This window comes from Rhipicephalus sanguineus, chromosome 1, assembly GCF_013339695.2.
Source record: "Rhipicephalus sanguineus isolate Rsan-2018 chromosome 1, BIME_Rsan_1.4, whole genome shotgun sequence".
Lineage (NCBI taxonomy): Eukaryota > Metazoa > Arthropoda > Arachnida > Ixodida > Ixodidae > Rhipicephalus > Rhipicephalus sanguineus.
In genome coordinates this window covers 245,506,150-245,528,892 of record NC_051176.1, presented here as the reverse complement: position 1 = coordinate 245,528,892, position 22,743 = coordinate 245,506,150, and the positions used below count along the sequence as shown (strand labels likewise).

General features: G+C 44.5%; 1 protein-coding gene across 1 annotated transcript in view; it reads right to left on the bottom strand.

Moving 5' to 3' along the window:
* Window positions 1–16,276, bottom strand: part of LOC119375994 (zinc finger protein 236) — an 85,184-nt gene extending 68,908 nt beyond the window's left edge. The window contains exons 1-4 of the mRNA XM_037645996.2: window positions 16,149–16,276; window positions 8,813–8,969; window positions 5,699–5,996; window positions 2,419–2,622 (exon numbers count right to left, since the gene is read on the bottom strand). Coding sequence (XP_037501924.1) covers window positions 2,419–2,622; window positions 5,699–5,995 — 501 coding nt within the window. The 5' untranslated portion in view covers window position 5,996; window positions 8,813–8,969; window positions 16,149–16,276. The remainder of the gene's footprint in view (window positions 1–2,418; window positions 2,623–5,698; window positions 5,997–8,812; window positions 8,970–16,148) is intronic.
* Between the last annotated feature and the right edge of the window lie 6,467 nt (window positions 16,277–22,743).

Sequence of the window (22,743 nt, the reverse complement as noted above, 5' to 3'; positions counted from 1 at the left end):
TAGTTTTAGTCATCTTTCTTGTTGTGACGGCGTCTATATCAACGCTCTTACATTTTTTCCCTTCAGTTTCTTCAAACAATGGCGCCGGGAGCGTCCCCAGCGTGTTTCCTCAAGCGCCGTGGCGTTCGGCGCATTCTTTGCTGGCGCTGTAGTTTTAAAGCTAAAAAAGTCTAAGATCGTTCGTCTAGTTGGTGCTCAGTGAAAAAAGCATGCTAAAGAAAACCTAAACCCAATAATAACCCCTTTTGTGATACAACGCCGTTATTACTTATAAAGTTACATTTATCCAATCAGAGGCCAGCGCTCATCTTCGTCATTTCCGCCCGCAATAGTTCTAGGGAGCGCCACTACGCGTTGATGCGGTCGGTAGTGATGTAGGTGCTTCAAAAAAAGTGTTGGAGGGCCCCTTCAAGAAAGTCATTGCCACCAGACGACGATAATGATGATGATGATGGCACAGCACATGCGGCAGGCGAAAGAGTGCCGGCAGAAGATGGAGGCAGCACGGAAGTAAGTCACCGTTGTGTGCACCGTTTCACACGCTAGATGGCGTTATTTGCATCCGGCAGCTTGTCATTCTCCGAGCTCTCCTAAACCGAAACTGAGACTGGTTGGTAATAAACAGACTGTAATTAATTATCGGTGCGCGCTGCAGCAAGCGATGCACCATGTTATGACTAATAGGCCCCCAGCAACTGCTCGAGCCATACGGCTGTCCTCGTAGTTGATTTCAGCTCTGCTAGCGCGTAGTTCACTCTACTTCAGAGGCCGTATTCAAGATGAGCACCTTTGTGATATATATCTCTTTTAATGCGCGCTGATTGGCAGGTTGGAGAGTAGCGGGTAAGTTGTCGCTTTAATCATTGCACATGCAAGATTCATCGGCAGGCAAAGTAGCACTGTCGCCGAAAGCGGTTGTCTCAGAACACGGCCCATGTTTGAAAACTGATTTTAAGGTCAAGATGCGAACCGAGAGAAGGAAACTTAATGTGCAGCAGAGCAATGTGCACTGTCGGCACCTGTAATCCGCAAAAGAAAAAAAAAACTGCCGATATCGGCGCATCACCATATCCTCCCTCCATATGCGGGGCACCACGCGTGACGGCAGCGAGGTCAGTCTCCAGCAGCTCTCTGTAAAGCAGATTCTCCTTTTCACCGAAACAAATTACAGTCCTCGACAATACTTGACAAAGCTCGGCGAGCTTTGCGATCTGTCGGCTTCTATGTTGTTGAATACTCTCAAACTGGTCTGCTGCCAGCGGGCGCAGGTGAGCGCAGAGTTTGCGGTCGAGAGTAATCTGACCGTTCTCTCTCCTAGGACACCGTCCATCGTGTGGATGCGCCTGCAGGCGGATTATCCATGCATTAGCCATCCGCGTCCACGACAAATCCGGTTTCGGTCCGTCATCTGAATGCACCATTACTGCTGTGAATGTCACACATTTCATCAAGCAGTTTTTGCTTATTTGGCTGTTTAAACAACCAATGATGATGTATTGCTGCCGGGCTTAATGACCCGCATACGTTCTTTAGTCCTAAGGATGTGTATGTGTGTGTCATAAAATTCAGCATACTGACAAGCTTTAACCCTTTGCAGTCCGTTGTCGGCCCCTGCCCTACAACGCAACACGGCCGCAGTGGTTTGTGGTCGGGCACTGCTGGACAAGTTCTTTCACAGTTGATACACACGCGCACTTTCTCACTATAATATGCGCCATCTGTAAAAGAGTAAGCAAACTTCTTTTACTTGTGCTTTGAGTCTTTGAATTTCGGATCAGAACAGACGGAAGGTGGGAAAGGGTTTCAGACAGCAAAGGGTTAAAGCATAAACAAAAAGCACCTAATCCGCTCCAAACATGTGTCATCCGTGTTTCGCAAAGCCCCCCCCCCCCTGCCCTGCACCAGAGTGGTAGCTCCTGGTGTCATAATATATATCAAGCACCCTTTCAACAAGGTTAAACGATTCTGCTGTGTGTATTTTGTACATGCAACCTTCTCTGTCCATCTCTAGTTGGTAGAAATTATATGACACTGAGTGACACAGTGCTATACACTGTTATAAGTACTACTGTGAATGCGATTTAAGCTTTCCTTTTTGCTTCAGTTTGATTATGACCACGTACAATTGATGAAGCAAAGTATTCGATAACTGTTCGGATTGCGGAATACTGACTAGTATTCAACTTGAAGACTAAATCGAGTACTATAGCATAACATTCGATCCATTAGTATTTGAAATTTTGGAATTCACACACCACTAGCACATATCAAATTGAATAATCAAGTAAAGCAGAGATTATAATGTACCATTCTGTTACCATCTCAATGTGCTTGAGAGATATGGACTAGCTGGCGTAATATGTTCAGACATTCATTTTTTTAATTAAGCAGACTAGCTTCACCGTAGATACAACGTACCTTGCCAACAGGAGGCCCAATCTCATCAACTTTATGGACCGCTAGTGGCAATTTTTTAGGAGTATCGGCATCAGGCAGTGTGATCAGTGGCATGCCTGCAGGCACATTTGTGCTCAACTCCATCAGAGGTGCTGTACCACTACTTTCCAGGCTGGCCATATCTTGTGGTTGGAGCACCACAACTTGCTCGGTGTCATCATTGCCCTAAGAAAAAAAAACGAACTTTGCTTAAGACCTAAATAAAGGAAAAATATGTGCATCAAAGTGAGCCATGAAAGACAAACCAGCACTGTATGTATTCAACTTGCTTTTCCAAAGGTTACATTTGAAAAAAGAAATCCCAATAGTCTAGTTTTCAAATAGGCATACATACTTTCAGGCGTGCCTGACAATTGCCCCATGTAGCGGGCAAAGAGACAAAAAATGTGGCGTGCACACGCACTGAAATGTTGTTTTATCAACAGTGGTAACTTAGTGATTAAAAGGGTGGTGCCACCAAATTGGATGGGCATTTAGGTACACTTTGGAAGTGAATTAAAATATGTTCTAAACGCTTGCAGTGTCCGACCCTTCGTGTGGAATGTCCTTGCATACAGGGGAAACCCACAACAGGCTTGTTATAGCCTCGAAATTTGATGGCAACGCCCCTTTAAGCAGTTGTGCTGCTAAGTTCTAGGACACGGGTTTTGTTCCCAGCACTGCCAGCAGCATTTTGATGGAAGTGAAATGAAAGAACACCTGTGTACTTAGATTTAGATGCACGATAAAGAAGTTCAAGTGGTCACAATCCAGTCCGCGCTATGGTGTGCCTCGTATCATATGGTTTTGGCATCTAATACCCTAGAATATAAATAAAATAATGCCTATGCGGTACATGTAAAGTCATTATATTATAAGTGTAGTGACAATAAAACTTAGGGAAAAAAGGTTGTTTTAAAGAATGTGTGCAACTGAAATGAAAATGTAAAGAGAAGCAAACCAAGGGCATTCTTTTCAATGCTTTTGTCTGCACTTTAAATTGCAAAGACTAATGATTCCACAAATTTTTAAAAGAGGCTTCTTAATAATTTGTATAAGAAAGATAAAGAAGCTTACGGTTATACATAGTGAGTACCAAGCAAAAGCAGATGATATGTAGATCGTTGATATTTTAACTGCCACATGAAAAGGCAATCATCCCGTAGAATATAAATAATATAGTCAAGCTCTCACATACAATGCTTCAGGCTATCCCATATAAAAGGTTCCTCCCTTTTTTTATAAAGAAGAAAATACACTTGAAACAACATGCAATGACACAAAGACTGCACCTGAAAACAATGTCATAAGGGTAGGACTTACGAAAGGCAATCAAAACGCAACATTCCATATGTTTTTGTGCAAAAGCAGGAGGCTACACAGGCCTTTAAGCAGGTCCTCCACTCTTAGAGTATGTACCCAGCTGCACTAAAATTGTGTGTGCAATAAACTGGCGCTCTTGGATATTATGCAAACATCAGAGGAATAGTCTGAAGAGTGAATTTTTGTATAATTAATTTTTCCTTACACAGAAACGTGTTGGTTTATTTGGAAAAGAACTTAGAACTTCATTTGCTTTTCTATCTTCTGTGCTAACGTGAACCAGCTTTTTGCATGTGTCACTTCAGCTTGGCACAGAATGCTTTGGACTATGTAATGCATGGCGTTAGTGCGTGCTCAAAAGCCTTACTTAGGTCCTTCAATATAAGTGGGCCCAAATGCAGCCAGGGCCCATGGATTCAGGTACAGGCCCGGCCCAGGCTAGCTGAAAATGCTTCGGACAGTCTGGCCCCATGCACCGCTCTACAACCAGCAGGCAGTCTTTACCATGCCACTAAGCAGTAACACCTCAATAATAACAAGGACTTATTACTAATCTAAAGGGCCCTCTTCCAGAGGAACTTGCAAGCGCTGATAAGGCGAAGTGGCAGGATAGTCAACTCACATGCGAGTGAACCTCGCTTAGATTTCTGCAAGGATGTTTTAGTGAGATGTGAAGAGAGAATGTTTCTTGTGAAATGTTTTAGTCTTCTTAGGACTGAAGATGGCTGCGATGAACACCGGTGGTGGCAGACAATGCCACCAAAAACAGTTGCCGGTGTGAGCCCATAACACCTTGTGCCATAAAAAGCAAAAAAATATTCACCCCAACATGAGGCATACATTCAGGTACAAGTGCCCTTCATATGCCGCTGTTAATAAATAACGCACAGTCAAGCCCCGCAACAATGAACGCTGCTACAATAACTTCAGCAACAACCAAAAATTTTTTCTACCAACTTTTACTACCAACTTACCCAAGGTTTGGGCAAGTTGGGAGAATTCCAGAACTATTCTAGACACGGGACAGTGAGAGAATGACATACAGGGTGCTGATGACAGAGAACATCATTACTGATGCTTTCTCACCGTCCCGTGTCTAGCGCTGTTCGTTACTGTCTTAATGATGTACCAACCAGCCCAGTTAGGTGCACTCCTCCAGAACTGTAGGTATTTTACAAACAAGTAGGGCAGCGAAGGGGGCAGACAAACACAAGCACAATGTTTGTGTGTGCACTTGTGTTTGTCTATGCTCTGCTTTTCGTCATCCTGCCAGTGCCCCAGACATCTACAGTTATAACGAATTTTCAATCACACAGAAAATAATAAGAAAACAGTCCCTTCCCAAAGAATAATTCCCTTTAAGGTATTTCTGTTTCAACAATGTCTCCACAAAGTCAGTCGAATAAAAAAGGACCACTTTCTCAAGAATGCCTCAAAATTTGAGATGGCAGCTCAACAATTACATGACGGCTCACAACTTCCTATGCAGTGCAGCCACAGCACAAAATCGGCATCTTCATCCGAGACAAGCTTTTAACTACCATGTGCACATCATGATTATTTTTTCACTAATGAGCTGGTTGGCAACCATCAATTGACAATGCAGCTAGTGTATTCAATGCTCCTCGTCCTCAACAGCATCCACCACGTCTGTGACATCTGCACATTGCCCCTAAACATGACAAGGCTACTGCTCGTCGCTCACAATATGATTTAGTCTGAATGCATATAGCCAATGGTAAGTCAAATTCAAGCTACTGTCTGTCACAACCGTTGCCACTGATGCTACACACTACTGATGTGCTCATGAAGCTAAAGAGCTGGCGTGAATGTAAAATAGACTAAAAGAAGTTCACCAGCAGTCATCCAGCACAATGCAATCGTCATAGAATATGAATTTTCTGTCCAATGGTACCGTTACAAATTGTGTGACATTCACCTGGACAGAGAGTTGGAGGACACCATCTGCAAAGACACCACTGGAGCTAAGCAGGGACAGGTGTGCAGCATCCACTACAAATGCTCCAGATCCATCCTGAGTGGTCCCAATCATGATGCCTTGCGTACTGCTCAGAAAAGGAATGCTCAAGTTGACCACTGGTAAGGCAGCCACCGCAGCTTCCCCAGACGTTGCCTCTGTGAGAAGCGCCGAGGCATCTGCCAAGATGCCATTCTCCGTAAGGCTGCGCACATCTTGAATCTCCATTGCACTATGCGGCACGTAAGTTTGGTTCATTCTGTAAGCAAAAAAAGACAGAGAAAACAATTCCCTTTGTTTTTGTATCCACTGCTGATCCACTGCTCTTTAGCGCCTAAAAACCTTCTCTCACAGGAGAATATACAGGGTGTTTTTTTCAGACAATACAGATTTTTTATACAAATTCTATGACAGTAAGGTTCCTGCCGTTTTCGCAAGTGAACTCCATGTCGAGGCGGAAATACTTTGCCGCAGTGGAAATGACAGTGTTGCGACTAATTAACAAAAACTCGTTAATTAATTTTTAATTATTGACTTGAGGGCAGGTGTTTATATTACAAAGTTGTAGTACGTGCGAATTTATGGCATGCCTATTTTTTAGAAATCACGAAAGTTGCACGTAGTTCCAGATATTCATAATCGAATTTCAAGGTCGAAATCAAAACTGATCGCGCCCAGCACACACGAAGCGCGACCGTTCTGCTGCGTCAGACCGGAATTACCCGTCACATGGGAGTGACAAAATTTGAATGACGGCGCACCGTGGCCGTATGTTTCCGTCAAAACCTGCAAGTCATCTCACTTGTGAACGCGCATCGCCTCACGTTTGCGCATAGTGTTTGGTGTTTATCTGTTTCTTTCGAACTGTGCACAAGGAAACCGCAATATCAACCTTTTCTTTGTCTAGGAAGCATAAAACTCCGAGGCAGCCCCTGCGGCACTTCTTGCAAACAGGCAAAATAGTTTTTCGCCCCTCTATATAGCTTAAGAAAGAAATAGATAGGCACTACCCATCGCACGCAAACATTAAGCTGTCTACTAGTGTATTTCAGAATGCTTGCCGATTTTTCTTACCAGATTCTGCTTTGGCGCCCCTTCATTCAAACGTCATCACTTCCTTGTCACGTGTCATTCCAGTGTTCCGCTGCGCTTCGTGCGCGCCAGGTGTGATCAGTTTCGATTTCGCCCTTGAAATTCGATGATGAATATCTCGAACTACGTGCAACTTTTGCGATTTCTAAAAAATAGGTATCCCATAAATTGGCACACACTACAACTTTGTAATATAAACACCCGCCCTCAAGTCAATAATTAAAAAGTTAATTAACGAGTTTTTGTAATTAGTCGTGTGAACGTCATTTTAACTGCGGGAAAGTATTTCTGCCTCGACATAGAGTTAATGTGAGAAAACGACAGGAGCCTGACCGTCACGAAATGTTTATAAAAAATCTGTACTGTCTTAAAAAAAAAAACACCCTGTGTGTGTGGGGGGGAGGGGCAGCGTGCGTGCGTGCACCAAGCACAAAAAATCTTTTAAATGCGCACATTTTTAAAATGCTCCTGTATCATCTATAGACCATGCAGTTACAAGTGTATTTTAAAACAAAATAATAGTTTATTGAAAATTTAATGAAATCATCTTTTACTGGCCAAATAACAGGCTGAGGATATCAAGTCAGATCCCTCAGCATGCTTCTTTCGATGGGAATTTTCGCTTTGTGCAAGCTTTAGGAGGGCAGCACAAGCTTAAAAAAGAAAAAAAAAAAAGCACCTTCCTCTTTTTTCAAGAGCTTATTCTTAAAGGCCAATTCCAGCAACCTTTTTACTACATCTAGGTAATGGCGATTCTATATACCTGAGCCTCTCCTGTCTCGTACTTGACAACAGAAACGCCCAGCAAATTAACAAAGACCACACGCTCAGTGGAAACGTGACCATGCCGCACCATTCGTACCATGTCTCTGGCTGAAAAAGACCTTTGGCTGCGTTTCGCTCTATTTTGCCACAAATTTTATTCGCTTTGTTGCGATCTCTTTCCTCCACCCGAGGTCCTCTGCGCCATAATACAATGGACTCGACACATCGCCGGAATCATCTTAGGGACTCAGGAGTTGAGATTCGTCCTATGCTCCTCACTCAATTCCAATATTAATGATAAAAATGTTTTACTTTCTCTCCTTCAAGTGGTCAAACTGATGTGGAAAGGTGCTGCAAGTTAACTGGCTCTACATAAATCTCCATGATGTACTGTTAGAAGTGTGGAAACGAACGTTGTTCAACAGGCAAGAGCAATTGCATTCTTCTGTACCACACAACATGAGTGCACCCACTTATTATGTGCAAATAAATATTTGAGTTCACATCGCACTGAGTATATTTGCCTTCAACTTGTTCTTTACTTCCTCATTGCATATTTGCAACATACCCTTTTTCTGCTTATAAAAACTGTAAAAATCCACCAAATTTATTTTCGATGGTAGTACAGCTATTCTTATGCTTCCGTGCTACTGCACGAATAACACTATGACGAAACGAAAAACTGTACAGTAAAGGGTTAACAGTACAGCCTGCGAATATGGCGTATTTTATTTCGACAAAAAATATGTTTTGCCGCAATGGAACCAAGCTCTGTTCACATTCACAAAACAACCCACAACTGCACGCTTAATCCTTTATGATACAGCAAGTAATTAATGCTTGCTTCATCCAATTACCAGAAGCTCGAGTTATCCCAACAGAGTGATTATGAGAAAACAAACCCCACACTCTTTTTTGGCACTGCTTTTAAGTGTAATAATTAGGCAAAAAGCCTGTTTAAGAACATTCCTGCACAATGTAGGACAAGCTGCTAACATACACATTTCTAGAAGAAACAACTCAATATTTATTTCCAGAGTTATAGCTCCCATGGATCACATCACTAGAGATGACACAGATTTCAGGTAAATGTGTGTTAAATTTGTTTGCTTTATTTCATTCATGCTAAAACAAGTAATCTATGTGTTATATACATGATACACCATGTGATAAAGACTTCAATCCTCCTGCATGTATGCCCCTTCAGCATAATCTCACTTGAGGGAAGGAGGACGCTCCTCTCTGGAGACTTCAGGCTAGGTTGGCCCTCCCCTTTCCTTGTCATCTGGGCCTAAAGTTCAGCATCTGAAGAGGCCATGAACTGTTTGAGGTGTCCTGCCCACAGTCTGCAGTGGAAGTTTGCAATGTGATGTGGCTGTGTACAAAGAGCAACAGAGAGAAAGTGCTCAGAGGTGCTGTAGTAACGACAGATCCGCCTGAATACTTATGTTCCACCAAACCATTATTACATATACACGAAGTATAAGAAACCAATAAGCTCTACATTTAGTTAAAGTCGTAAAAACCAACTCATAATACAGCTAACAAAATTGTTAGGGAAATTAACTATTCTTGAAGCCTTGTGGTTCAATGGGACACTAAATAGCAAAACAATTTTTCTCATATTAGTAAAGTACTCTTTCACGATACCAAAAACACCACGCTTACTGCAAGAAGACGCTTAGCAAGCAAGAAAATGCGCAAAAGTAAAATGTGGGTGGCTACGCCACCTTGAAGTTCCCACACCATTCGCCGTGACGTCACTTGTTTTGACGGCACCTACTAGGGACTACGTGCTTCCTAATCGGTAAAAATGAAGTACATTGTCCTCTGAGGGGGCCATAGACTTAACATACCAAGTTTGGGGTAATTTTGTTGAGCCAATGGCGCCAAAATACGATAAATACACTTTGAAATCTGTCATGTCACGTGGGGAGATTTCAGCGCGAAGTTTAAGAATGAAACTTTCAACTCGATTTTCTCCTCTTTTAATAAACCTATGATGGCGAAATTAACGGCATTAGAGTTCTCAGAGCACAATTCATTGATCTAAACCGATTCATTGTTTCTCTTTAGTGTCCCTTTAATAAGTGTTTCAAATTGGTTTCCCATAAATGTACAGTCATGAACAGCCTAAGCAGAAACAAAATAACAGCAGACAACGGATACAGGTGGTGCGGCCCAGCCATGAGAATGGAAAGCTGCGACGAGAGAAAACGTGTTTGAAACTGGTCGATTCACACAGCAGCAGCGAAGGGCACTTTCGAACACGTTTTATCTCATCTCAGCTTTCCATTCTCGAAGCTGGGTCATGCCACCAGCAAATGCAGTCTTCTATTATTTTGCTTCAGCTTAGGCTGTCCGTGACTGTACTTCAATGCCACATGCGTAGGCCATCACTACAGCTCAAACAAGAGCCATCATTCATATCGATCAGAAGTTGTGTTCAGCTCACACGAGTGCAAAGCTGTTTATTCTTTTACTTTCATTTCAATTTTTTTTTTTATTAAGAACATGAAGTTTATCATAAATTTTTTGCACAACGTAAATAATTTATAAAGTTCAGTAACAAAACAGTTGTTTTCATTCAAAACAGCAGCTTTAGCCTAACAGTGTACTTGATGTTGCTCAATATCATTAAGTAACAGCACCACGCAGCAACCTTGCAAGTGCTAAATTCTTTTAAAAAATTTAACGACAGTATGCTATGTTCTTTATATACGAGGGCTGTTCAATAATGACTGATACTTATTCTCTGCAACACTTATTTCTGACAAAACTCATCCAAATGTTTGCAGTCTGCCACCTATTCTCCACTGAGCGCAATGCACTTGTCCCAGCGTTTCTGCCATTCCTGGGAAACATGGGCGAAGCCATTTTTCGCCATCCGCTTGAGAACTGCTTCCAAAGCCTTGGCTGCGATCTGAGCTGTACTAAAATGACGTCCCTTCATTTACTTTTCTGACATGGGGCACAAAAAGAAGTGGCAGGGGACCAGGTCAGGACAATAGGGTGGGTGAGAGATTGTTGAGATGTTTTTCCAAGACAGAAATTGGACAACAGTGTTTTCAACACAAGCCCTTGCGTTATCATGGTGAAATTTCCACTTTTCCACAAGTTCGGGCCTTTTTCCGAGACGTGTTCTCTCATGAGTGTCTCCAAGACACTTCTGTAGTACTCGGCGCTTACTGTCTGGCCCTTAGGAATTGAATGGGTGAAGACCATACCCTTACGGTCGAAAAATGCGATCAACATTGCCTTGTTTGCCAATCTTTGCATTTTAGCCATCAGTGGTTGAGACTACCCCTTTTCAACCATGAGTGTTTGACACTACATCTGTGGGTCATAGCAGTATAGCCAGCTATTGTTTGCAATAATAATAGTCCTCCACCAGCATTCACCTTCTTCTTCTAAGAAGGTGAAGCATTCACCTTCACAATATTGTAAATGGATATAAAATTAATTCATTTTTGTTATATAAAATCATAACACAAAGAAAAAAATACAAAGTCAGCTTCCAAACAGCGTAACCCAGCGTGTGTGGTTGTCGAAACTTCTCTTACTTGTGTACGTGTCTTTCAACGCTGGGTTCATCGATTTTCCAAGCTATGTACACCAACAGGCCCAACACCAGACTCTGATACTTTACGCATAATTCGCTACCTGCTGGGTCTCTCTTATGCACTGTTATCCTAAAGCTCTGGGACAAAGTTTAAAATTCGCAAAGCATTGAGAATTTGATAGTTTATGGATGGAAATAAGAAGAAAAAAAAAAAAGTCCCTTCCGATTGCGTTTTAATTTCCCAAAGATTATCCCTTGCAATCCAACAAACCGAGTTGCATTATTTTGTTCCAAGCTTTGCCATTAGCACTGATTTATAAGCTGCTGTGCTTGCAGTACCAAAAGAGCATCAAGATTAATGATGGCTTCTGGGTTTATAAATTAAGAAGCAGCCTCAGTGCTACAGAATAAACACTGGTACTTTTTTATACGAAATTAAGGGGTGCAACTAGCTCTCAATGTTGAGGCTCTGAGAATGTGACATTATGTAGACAAGACAAAACGTTTTGGGATTAATTCACTATGGCAGCAGTTGCATCACAATGGGGCAAACACAAAAAGGCTGCCATAATTAGGTTTAGGCACACTTTCAAAGAACAACAGATGGTAAAAAATAATTCATGGTCCTGCACTGTAGCATATTTCATAGCCTACATGTTGCTCCCATGCTGGGCCATCAAAAATGTTCCATTAGCCAATTCACCATGAACCATATATGAAATGATCCGTTCTTCTTGCATATAGAATAGGACTTTGCATGATGTAAATTAAATGCAGCTTTCATAGCACGAAAAGTGAATGGTAGGAGGGTAGGTGGCCTTTGAAATGCCACATAAGTATACATAGTTACGTACTTGTAACAAAGTGCAGGTCAAACAAAATGTACTGTACTATGGCAGCATCATGTTTTCTGCTGGATGCTGCACAATAAATTTGAAGTAGCAACCCGCAACGGTGTAAGAAAAGAAGAAAGTACAAGAACTCTGAAAGGTAATGTACATGCGGCCATAAAAGTAGTCTTGAAACAACCTCAGATGTGTAAAAGCAGTAGCTGACTCAAAACATGTGCAATTCATGTAGGTTATTTACATGACCTAATCAGGTACTAGATTAAGAAAGTTCTTAAAGCATATCTACTTTTTTATTGCTGCGCTGTTATTTTGAAATTACATAAAAAATGCAGACATCTCAAGTTCTTTTGCAACACCTGTACGATTGCCATGGACTCAGCACAAGCAAGTTTACTCATGATTTGAATAAAGGATGTCACTGACAAGGACTGCTCAAGATACAGGAAGTGTCGCCATCATCATCATAAGCAGCAGCATGTCTTAGGTCCACTGCAGGACAAAAGCATGTCACGTCACAAGAGGGACAGACGGGCATTCATACAACACGAATAAAAGATTACTATGGTACAGATTCTTGTTAAAGTTGCAATTTTTTCTTCAATAGTTTACAGAAATACTGGAGTGTGGCTGTTACACATTACACAGGGTCATATTAGCCAAAATCAACTATATCAGCAGCACAAAAAGCACCGATACACAACTATTGCTAAAGATCAACAAATCTATAGCGTGCATAGCAGTCTATAGCATGCATAACTTTTGCAGTGGTTCACACCACACACACAAAGGAAGGTGGCCTCGCTCACCTACTGCAGTTCAGGCATTGGTAAGTTCATACCAGTTTTGTACACTTTATAGGATGAAAGCAAGTAAATACAATTACCTCGTTCATAAATGTCCAGCCTTAGCAAAGTAACTATGTAATCAATGAAAAGTAATAAATTACTTTCAACATTCTTGTCAGAATTACACAAGGGGAGTGTTTAAAAAGGCAAAAAGGAAAAGTTTCCTCGCTGTCAAAGTTGCTGAACTGTAATCTGCAGGCATATAACCAAAATGAACTCTTAAAAAGGATTATAGACTGCCATTTTTTGCATTTTGGCATGTCATATAGCCTCGGGATGTCCCCCATCACTCCCCTTTTTGGACTTTTGCACTCCAACACAGAGAGTGGTACCAACAATGGTAACATTCCTTGTCACCCTTATATCACCTTATTAACAGCATAAGTGGAGTACGAGCTCACTGTGAATCACCACAGTGCAAGCTGTACTAGAGCAAACATGTATTTAAGAGCATGAGGAGAGTGACATTATAAAGAATTTTATTCTCTGCAACAATTTATAGCAAACATCTCTTGATTGGAAAGTGTATAGCACAGTTTTCTAATCATTACAGCATTAATCCAATTTCACTTATGCAAAACCAAGCATCATTAATGTACAGTACTCACAGATTCAAACGTGACATCAAATTTTTTTTTTGTATAACGAATGGTATGCGCAATTGCTTGAGATAACCACGTCATGTTGCTCTGATCAATGTTGGCTCTGATCAACGCATTCGAGTCGAAAATAAGCCGATATGTCCCAACTAAAGACAGTGGAAATGAAAGTAAGTGCATTACGTAGCCCTAAACTGTCCTGTCTCAATCCGTGAGTGCTGTACACACCTGAACAGAGGTGTAGAAGTTGTTTAGGCAAGCCAGAAATTATGTGTGTTCATCTTTAGACCTTTAACTTTCAGATTCCTTAGACACTATACATTATTAGCAAAACAAAAAGCAAGCCTCCGAGAATATGTGTGCACAATGCAGCGTGACAAAGATTTGAGCAGCTACAGTACAAGGGCAAAGGTGCTACAGCTACTTTATACTATGGCAGGCTTACATTACAAGAATGGTACTGTTGTTACTTATACAATGTGTGTGGGCTTCTAATAGCTTTTCATGTTACAATGATACCTACAAACAGGCACGAGGTGAAAGTAAAGTTGCGCTCAATATGACTTGCAACATGGGAGCGCATGGCCTCACGAGCTCGAAGGTCAACCATGGTTTCTACTAGCCCATATTTCCACCCCTAAATACTGTTTTCACACCTCAGGATTGTGCCAAATAAGAGTATGTTATTTAGTTGTGAAAATGAAGGCAAGTTGAAGAAATGCACAACTTTTGAGCTCATGATAATATAATAATAATATCTGGGGTTTAACGTCCCAAAACCACGATATGATTATGAGAGACGCCGTAGTGGAGGACTCCGGAAATTTCGACCACCTGGGTTTCTTTAACGTGCACCTAAATCTAAGTACACGGGCCTCAAACATTTTCGCCTCCATCGAAAATGCAGCCGCCGTGGCCGGGATTCGATCCCGCGACCTTCGGGTCAACAGTCGAGCGCCATAACCACTAGACCACCGTGGCGGGGCTTTTGAGCTCGTGAGGCCACACACTCCTGTGTTTCAAGTCATATTGAACGTGACTGTACTATCGGCGTCAAATGACACCCGAACAGCGGCAAGCATGGCAGTGGTATAGTGCGCGCCCTCCAGTCATCACCATGGACAGGCGCGTGCAACCGGTTCGGCAGCACTGTGCATATATGCGCGCCTGTCCACGGTGATAACTGGAGGGCGCACACCATACCACTGCGAATGCTTGCCGCTGTTCGGTTTTAATTTGACGCCAACCTACAGGAATTAACATAAAGGTCAGAGTATTGCTGTGTTTTCAGCTATATGCATTTTTTTCAATGTTTAGTCATATAAACCTGTAAAGATAAGTCCTGAGGAACAATGCAGATGTGAAAGAGTGCTAGCCAAAAACACAGGCGATTTGTCATACAGAGGAGTTCGAACATACTTCTCTTCATATACTTAAGCGAAGATTAGCCTAAAATATGGAAGTGTGGCAAGTGTACTGTATGTCAGGTGATATTATTAATATTGAAACAATACATACTTCCTCTCGACTATGACATGTACTACAGCTTGACAAACCTTTTCCAGGGCTACTTATGCTATCCTAAATGTAGTTAATGCTTAAATATGTGAACATATCATAATAGTGTTTAATATATATCTATGTGATGACCATTGGTAATAGAGTGCGCTTCATCATAGGTAACAATAACAAACAATTGGTCGCGTTTTTATCACAGCCGCCTACTGCACTAGAACCAAGCACACACAAATAGAAAGCCTACACTACACAACACAAAAACTACAGTTAACATCAACACACTTCCCCGTGGAACGTAGCAGCGTGCTGCGCAAAATACGACAAAAAAAGAAAAATGCAAAACGGCCAACTGAGCTGGTGGGGCGGGTAGAAGATACACTCTTCGACACTAATGGAAAGCTGAAATAAGTATCAGTAGCACCAATATGAAAATAATAATAAAACCGCTTTCGCCCTAGTCAGGATAACCAGACATACGCAGAGTTATCGCCTTCTCTTTTGCGCTGTGCGCTACTGGACCAGCGTTGTCACTCAACCACAAAACTTTCGAACACGCCCGTCCACCGAGCGATGCAGTTGTGTTAACCAGCCTTCAAACAGCGCAAACGGAGAATACCTCCCATCCCTCACCTCCCCCCGTTAAAAAACAAATAAAAATTTGGGAGCAAAAGCGAGAAAAAAAGACCAGTGACAAACACAACGCAAGCTAAGCGAAAAATAGTATATGCATACTTCCGACATGAGCAAAAGAAAAAGGCTACGCATGCGTACCAAATAGCATTTGCCAGCAGCGTCATATTTGTAAGGTTACCTATTGCAAAAAGCAGCCCGAACATCGTTTTATTCGTCATTTCACGAAGCAACTCCTCGCGAGATATGAAAATGTGTACACGAAGCAATACTCCCGATTACTGGAGATATACGCCCCAGTATTGTAGAACGGGCAAGAAGCTTACTTCGAACTTCTGTTAAGCGCGAAATGTAGTCAACTCGCGATGCGACAGCGCCCACTCGCGATACGCCATGTTAGCATGAACAACGTATCAATCCGCCCGAACGAAATCTTTCACACTACATTCATCCGCCACGCGAAATCTGCTGAGGACATGCCCAAAAGCTGAAATTTGCAATGTTCCATCAAAACACGATCAGGTAAGTGTCAAAATAAGAAAAACGTACCGTAGAAGAGTCAACAAATTGAAGACCACGCAACAAATCTTTTTAAGAGCGCATTTTTTTTTCGCAAAATGGCGATCAACAAGGAGTCCCGGATGTCGCTAACATGCGGGTAGATGGCGCAGCCTGCGTGAACGCCGTTTTGTTTTCGCGGCTGGAAGAATGTGATTGTGTTCTGTGGCTAGGGTGTGGCCAACGAACATCTGTTATAGCCAAAGTACCTGTATAACCGCTTTTTGCAAGGCGGTTATGCAGGGATTTTAGGTACGGCTGGGAGCTTGTGCGCCAAAGCCACGCTACCACAGCCATGCCCAAGTTGGGGACATGGGGCATTAACGATAAACACCGAACCGATGCTGTTGTCCGTTTGTCATGATGATTAACCGCATATTGTTGTTTCTTTGTTGTAAGAATTTGCTTCGGTCATACCGTGCAGTCAGCAAATTTGTGAACGTGTTCGCGTTATCGCATGGCTTGGCTGCCTTCTCTTTCCCGCCATAATTTCCAGCACGGAATACGTTATATCCATGAGGGAAGAACAATAATCGAGGAGGACGACCTCATGATACGACCGTTCTCGTAAGCAAAGGAGCAAAACAGATTATGGCACATGTATGTGCTCAAATTAAAAAAAAATGATCAGCCTCCATGTCACCCCGTGAAAGTGATGTTACAGTCGCGCTCAATTTGCAACACGGGAGCGCGTGGCCTGGCGACTCAAAGATAGCGCAAATGATGGGGCTGCAACCCATCATTTGCAGAACTAAATGATATTTTCTTGTATAAAATCATTCCAGGGGCGTAGCCAGAAATTTTTTTCGGGGGGGGGGGGGGGGTTCAACCATACTTTATGTATGTTCGTGCGTGCGTTTGTATGTGTGCGTGTATATATACGCAAGCAAAACTGAAAAATTTCGGGGGGGGGGGTTGAACCCCCCCCCCCCCCCCTTGGCTACGCCCCTGAATCATTCCCAAGAGAGAGAATATAGTTTAGGTTTGGAAATGAGGCATATATAGTCATACGTCGGCAAAAAAGCTGGAGCTCGACTCACTCAATATATTCTGCTCTGAGGCTTCACTCAGACTCACCAAAATTTTCCTCAACCGGACTCACTCAGACTCACTAGAGTTCAACCAGACTCACTCGGACTCAAACTCACCAAGATATTACTCAGACGGACTCACTCAGACTCAGACACACGGCTTCAGTTGAGTCTGAGTGAGCATGAGTGAGTCGATCATGAGTCCAGGAGCGTAAAACTACCTTTTTAGGCCTTGGTGCCAATATCTCACATAATCGGTCTCTCGTGCCCTGCTGACCTGCGAGGTAGCACCTCACCACCCCAAGTTCCGCGAGCCGAACATCGACCGAAGGTGCAAGTGTTACCCTTTGTTTTCTACTAGAGCGGACTATCCCTCTACACGACATTTACGCGTTATTGCTAGCATAGCAATAAAGTGTTGTTTGTTGTTCTAGCCTGTTGCCTTATTCGCCCGAACCCGTCGTCTATAGCTGCGATGACTCGCGCTACGGGAAGGGGACGTTGACACGTGCACGGTACGACTATTTGCGGCTGGGACCGGAGCTAGGCTTCTGCACCAGCCGTGCATAGAGCGGACCCCGTCAGTGTGAACCACACAGCTGGTGTGAACAGACTTGAGTATAAACGTAAACCGATATAAGACTGAGTAATGCTGAAGATGAGTAGATCGGACCATAGGTCGGCAGTAAAAGGTGGAGCTCACTCAGACTCACTCAAGAAACATATTTTGCGCTGGCTCATTCGGACTCAGACTCACCAATATTTTCCTCAACTGGACTCACTCGGACTCAGACTCACTAAAAATTTCCTCAACCGGACTCACTCGGGCTCAATCTCACCAAAATATTGCTCATCCGGATTCCCTCAAACTCAGACTCACGGGCCGATCTGAGTCTGAGTCAGTCTGAATGAGTCGACTCATGAGTGAGTTTGCCAACCTATGCATATAGTCATAGGCGTGCGCAGGGTTCCTCATTAGGGGGGGGGGGGGTGAAGGTTCATCGCAGCGCCCCTCCACCCTACAAAGTCCATGTATGGGGCAGATTATGCGCCCCCCCCCCTCTTAGGTGCCTAGAAGGGTCACTGTACGGGGCAGATTTCGCGCGCCCCCTTCCTAGATGATTAGGGGGGCGGCCCCCCCCCTGCCCTCCCCCCCCCCCCCTGTGCGCACGCCTATGCGCATAGCGGAAGCCATGGGGATCTTAGAGCTCGCGAGGCCACGCGCTCCCGTATTTCAAGTCATATTGCACGACTATGGTACAGCGATGCTTGGCACCACCACCACAACTGACGTTATACAATTTACCATGCACTATATATAATAACTTTTGATGTCGTATTTTTATTTATTGTTGCTTTCGAGGAAATGCAGTACGTGATGGTCGCCTGGTCACTGCGATGGGTCCAGCGACACATTTGCGGCCAAGAGCAAATCCAGGCAGGATCTCATCACCAACCGATGAACGGCATTCACGGCACAGCTGAACAGATTCTGAGTTTCAGTCATGCCATCGCCGAAGCTTACCTGGAACCCCAGACTCTTTGGCCTCGCGGAGTGTCTGAACAAGACGGCCTGTAATGTGCTCGATGTCGATGCTGCGCACAAGACCTGGGACGAGATTGTGCCACGTACACGTCACGGTCCGATACATGTGCGACACAGCAGGAGGCAACGCGGATGACTCCATTCCAGCTTTTACGGCCGACAAGTACACCATATGCATGCTCAACGCCATTTTGCCCCACTATGACGACACCATGGACACGCCGAGGAGCTCACGGAAGAGCTGCAGACCACCCCCCTTTCTCCTTCCTTCCCGTTGCTCGAGGCAGAAAGAAGACAGCTTCGCAACACTGATCTCCACTATACCACTAGGGAGGAGGTCCTTCACAATGGATGTAAAAATGAAAGTGAAGCGACGGCGTGCTTCTCACAAAGGCCTGCATTCCCCGGCTTTCCGGGCTCTAAGGTGGGAAGTAAAGAGTTCTTGGAATGCAGCATCACGTTCAGGGGAGGAGAAGGCACTTATTTCTGTAGCCCAGGGAGCACGGCGAAGACATCAGGGGTCCACGGCCGCCATTATCTTCAAAAACCTGTATATGTTCGTGCATGCGTTTGCATGTGTGCGTGCATATATATACATTGCAAAATTTAAAAACTTGGGGGGGGGGGGCGGTTCCACCCCCCCCCCCTCCACACACACGCACACACGCACAAGCATGGCTACGCCAACCCAACTGAAATTGTCCGACGGCCGATGGTTGGTAAACTGGACAGCGCTCGGCAACCGGTATTGTTGGCCGACCAATTGGCGGCCCAAAGTGGGGCCCTGAGCGGAAACCAATTACGCTGCTTATGAGTTGGCCGAAGACGTTCATCCAACGGTCGGCAAATGATAGGGAAAGAGTCGGCACCCAATGCTCAGGCGACCAAACGTGGTCCTCCGTAGGGCCCTGCTTTGCCTGGATCTACCACGTTGGCCAGGTACTATGAGCCAGCGACAAGCCGACATTGCGTTATATCTGTGGGCGCAGATTTTTTCGTACACCGCGCGCATTATTTCTCGGTCAGCGAAAATTTATTGTTTGAGCGTTCAGCGTCGGCTGTCACTATATATAGATTGCGCTAGATTATTCGCACGATTATTTAATCCATCTACATGTGCACCACATGTCTACAAGGTCGGCCTACGGCCTATGTTAGCAGCCAAAGGTTGGCCGGTGTAAGGCCATTAACCAATCCCAAACTCGGCCCAACTCTGTCATCCAAGCTCGGGCCATGGCCGGCGAGGTCGGGCATGCACGTTGGGCCAGCATATGGAGCCGAGGTCGTTTTTTCAGTTGGGAATGACCACAGGGATTGGTTCCCTCCACACAGTGCTGGGCAGTATCGATTTATACATGCATCTTAGAAACACTTTGTCTCTTGTATCTGTATCGCGATACGTCGCGCAAGACGTGTATCAGTATCTTTAATAAACGCTGACTGAACTCCGCTTGTCAATATGATACTGTTGCCACTAAGCCACCAGAATTAAACTAAGGCAGTGAAAGTATTCTATTTTTTGCCAGAGTTTTCAAGTGAGGACAGGCGATGAGCTCTGAGCGTCCCCATTGATGAAGCTGGCCGCCCAGCGCGCCCGTGATCGGGCCGGCAGGCTAGACCTGCCGGTCCCGTCGTGGGATTAGCCGGGTGCGCGATTAATCGCGTTTTGCTGGACCAAATAAACGTTTATTCACTCACTCACTCCCTCACGTGGTAGCGTTCGCGTCTCGACAGACATGCGCGCAAACGTCAGCGCCCAGCCTACCTTTCGTTTTTTTTTTTTTTTTTTCCCATTTTAGTGGCCTCAGTCTCAGTGCCATATGACACTTGGTTCATAGCCACTGTCCTGTGCCACGCATTCCAATGCGTGCGGCGTCTTTCGCACAAATTTTGATGCCTCTATAGTGTCGATATCGAAGTTTTTCTTGCGTTGTGCTTCATTGCGAAGTCTGAAGAGTGCAAGAATTTAGTTGCCTTTCGTCTCGTGGATTTCACACATCGCGCGCGACTTGGGAACCTCGTGGATGTAAGTTTGACTTATATGCAATGACTTGGGAGGTATGCACTATATTTCGGAGCCCGTGAACATCCTCGGAAATAGGGATGTGGCCGTATCTGCCCAAGAGAAAGGAATTTCTTTGAGCAATTCCCAGAACGAAGAGAGAGTCTGCACGAACCACGCGGTCGCCTGAGAGCATAGCTGAACTTTGCGAGAAGGCCAAATACGTCTGACATGCAGGTCTTTGGAGTTTTCAGTACACCTGCTGAATTCCGGTGCTGCTTCGTGGCCTCAATATGTGCCTCTTGCTTGCAGCATGCCGCTTTATCGCTGCAAAACCATGCTGTTCGCAGTTATAATAGTGACTGCAGACAATGCAAAATCCACTGGCATCGCTGCCTTAGCTACACCAAGATGATATAGTGTCACCATTTTCGTCCATGTTGTTCAGGATGTCGACATTAAACTTGGTGGAATGACCTGAGGCTCTGAGACGGTGAGACACGAACAATGCGAAAAGCAATTCCCCTCAAGAAACGTGTACGCTTTTTGCTAATCCCGCCGAGGATGGAATAGTCTTTGTTGCTAGCCGTTCGACGGCGAACCTAGTTTTCCACGAGTTTTGCTCCCCGACTGCAGTTGCGTTCCGTGAAAACCCTCAAACAACACGAAGCTGCCAATTAACTGTGCCAGTTCACGGCTGGTGCGAAGCTTGTCCGCCATCTTGCCAGCTTCTCGGTTTGCAGTAACCGCGGTTAGGTGACTCTGCTGTCTCCTAACGTTGGCTGTAGAGTTACTGTATATGCTACCTTTGGTAGCATATGCAGTAACTCTAGTCTGCTGTGTAGCTACCCCTAACCGTAGCCAGCTTAACCAGTTAAGGCTGTCCGTGTGACAGGGGTATAACATTGGTTCGAGCGGCGGAACTTAAAAAAAAAAGGGGCAAAAACAAGACAGACAAGGACGTCGCTGTACCAACAACTGAAATTTTCAACTCGCGGCGAGCTGCTCCTTCTAAAGTGCATTTTGGGGGGGATCACGCCAATTTACAACAGTCTGGAGAGGATTATGTCGGCCCCCAAAAGCCTGAGCAAGCCAAACTAGCGCTTAACGAGCCTTCCCATCAATCTGCGTCCGGTCAGGTCCCCCAGAAAGCGCCGGGAGGCGTGCCGCGAAAAATGATGCACGAACCCATTCACGAAATATTACCGCGCGGCAGCTTTGGACTGTCGCGTTTTGCCGCCGGCGGCGCGCTGCGCACGTTTTTACGCTAATGTGCTTATAGTTACGCGTAGTTATGGCGCAGAACAGCGGAGATGTAGCAGGATGTAGCAGGTTTCACGTATTGGCGCAGTTATCACATCACTGGTTGACCCTCCTCCAAAACGACTTGGCTCTCCCCAGGTTGACTTCGCTAAATTCAAAAACGGAATTTACCCACGCTCAAAACCGACCTGGCCCACCCCCAAAATTCACTTTGTCCAAATCGAGCACGACCAAAAAACGCCAGGCCTGCGCTGAAACCGCATGCAGCACAGTCACAGAGAAAGCTGGAAGAGCGGCGTTTCTAGAGTCCGTTGTAAGTTCTCCTGGGGCTACTAATAAAAGTACACTAGCAAGGTACCCACTACGCCATAAATCACAATTTTTGTGAAGTTGGGAAGCACCTACTAAGCCATTATTCGTCATTCTGCGGAGAAGCGAGGCACCAGCTACACTTCTGTAAGGCATTATATGTTCACTTTGTTGACGCGACGACTGATGATGATGAAGAATTATGGCTCAGCCCTTTGTAATGGGTTGGAAGCCTTAAACGGCCCACCAGTTATGCAATTTGCATTGGGTAACGCCCGGTCGCTATTTCCCTCTCCCGCCATGCTGTATAACATACGTTGACGTGAGAGAGAGAGAGAGAGAGAGAGAGAGAGGGGGGGGGGGGGGCGAAGAACTTTACTGAGACCCCGAGGAAATGGATCATGCGCTTACGGGCTTCCTTGGCAAACAATACAA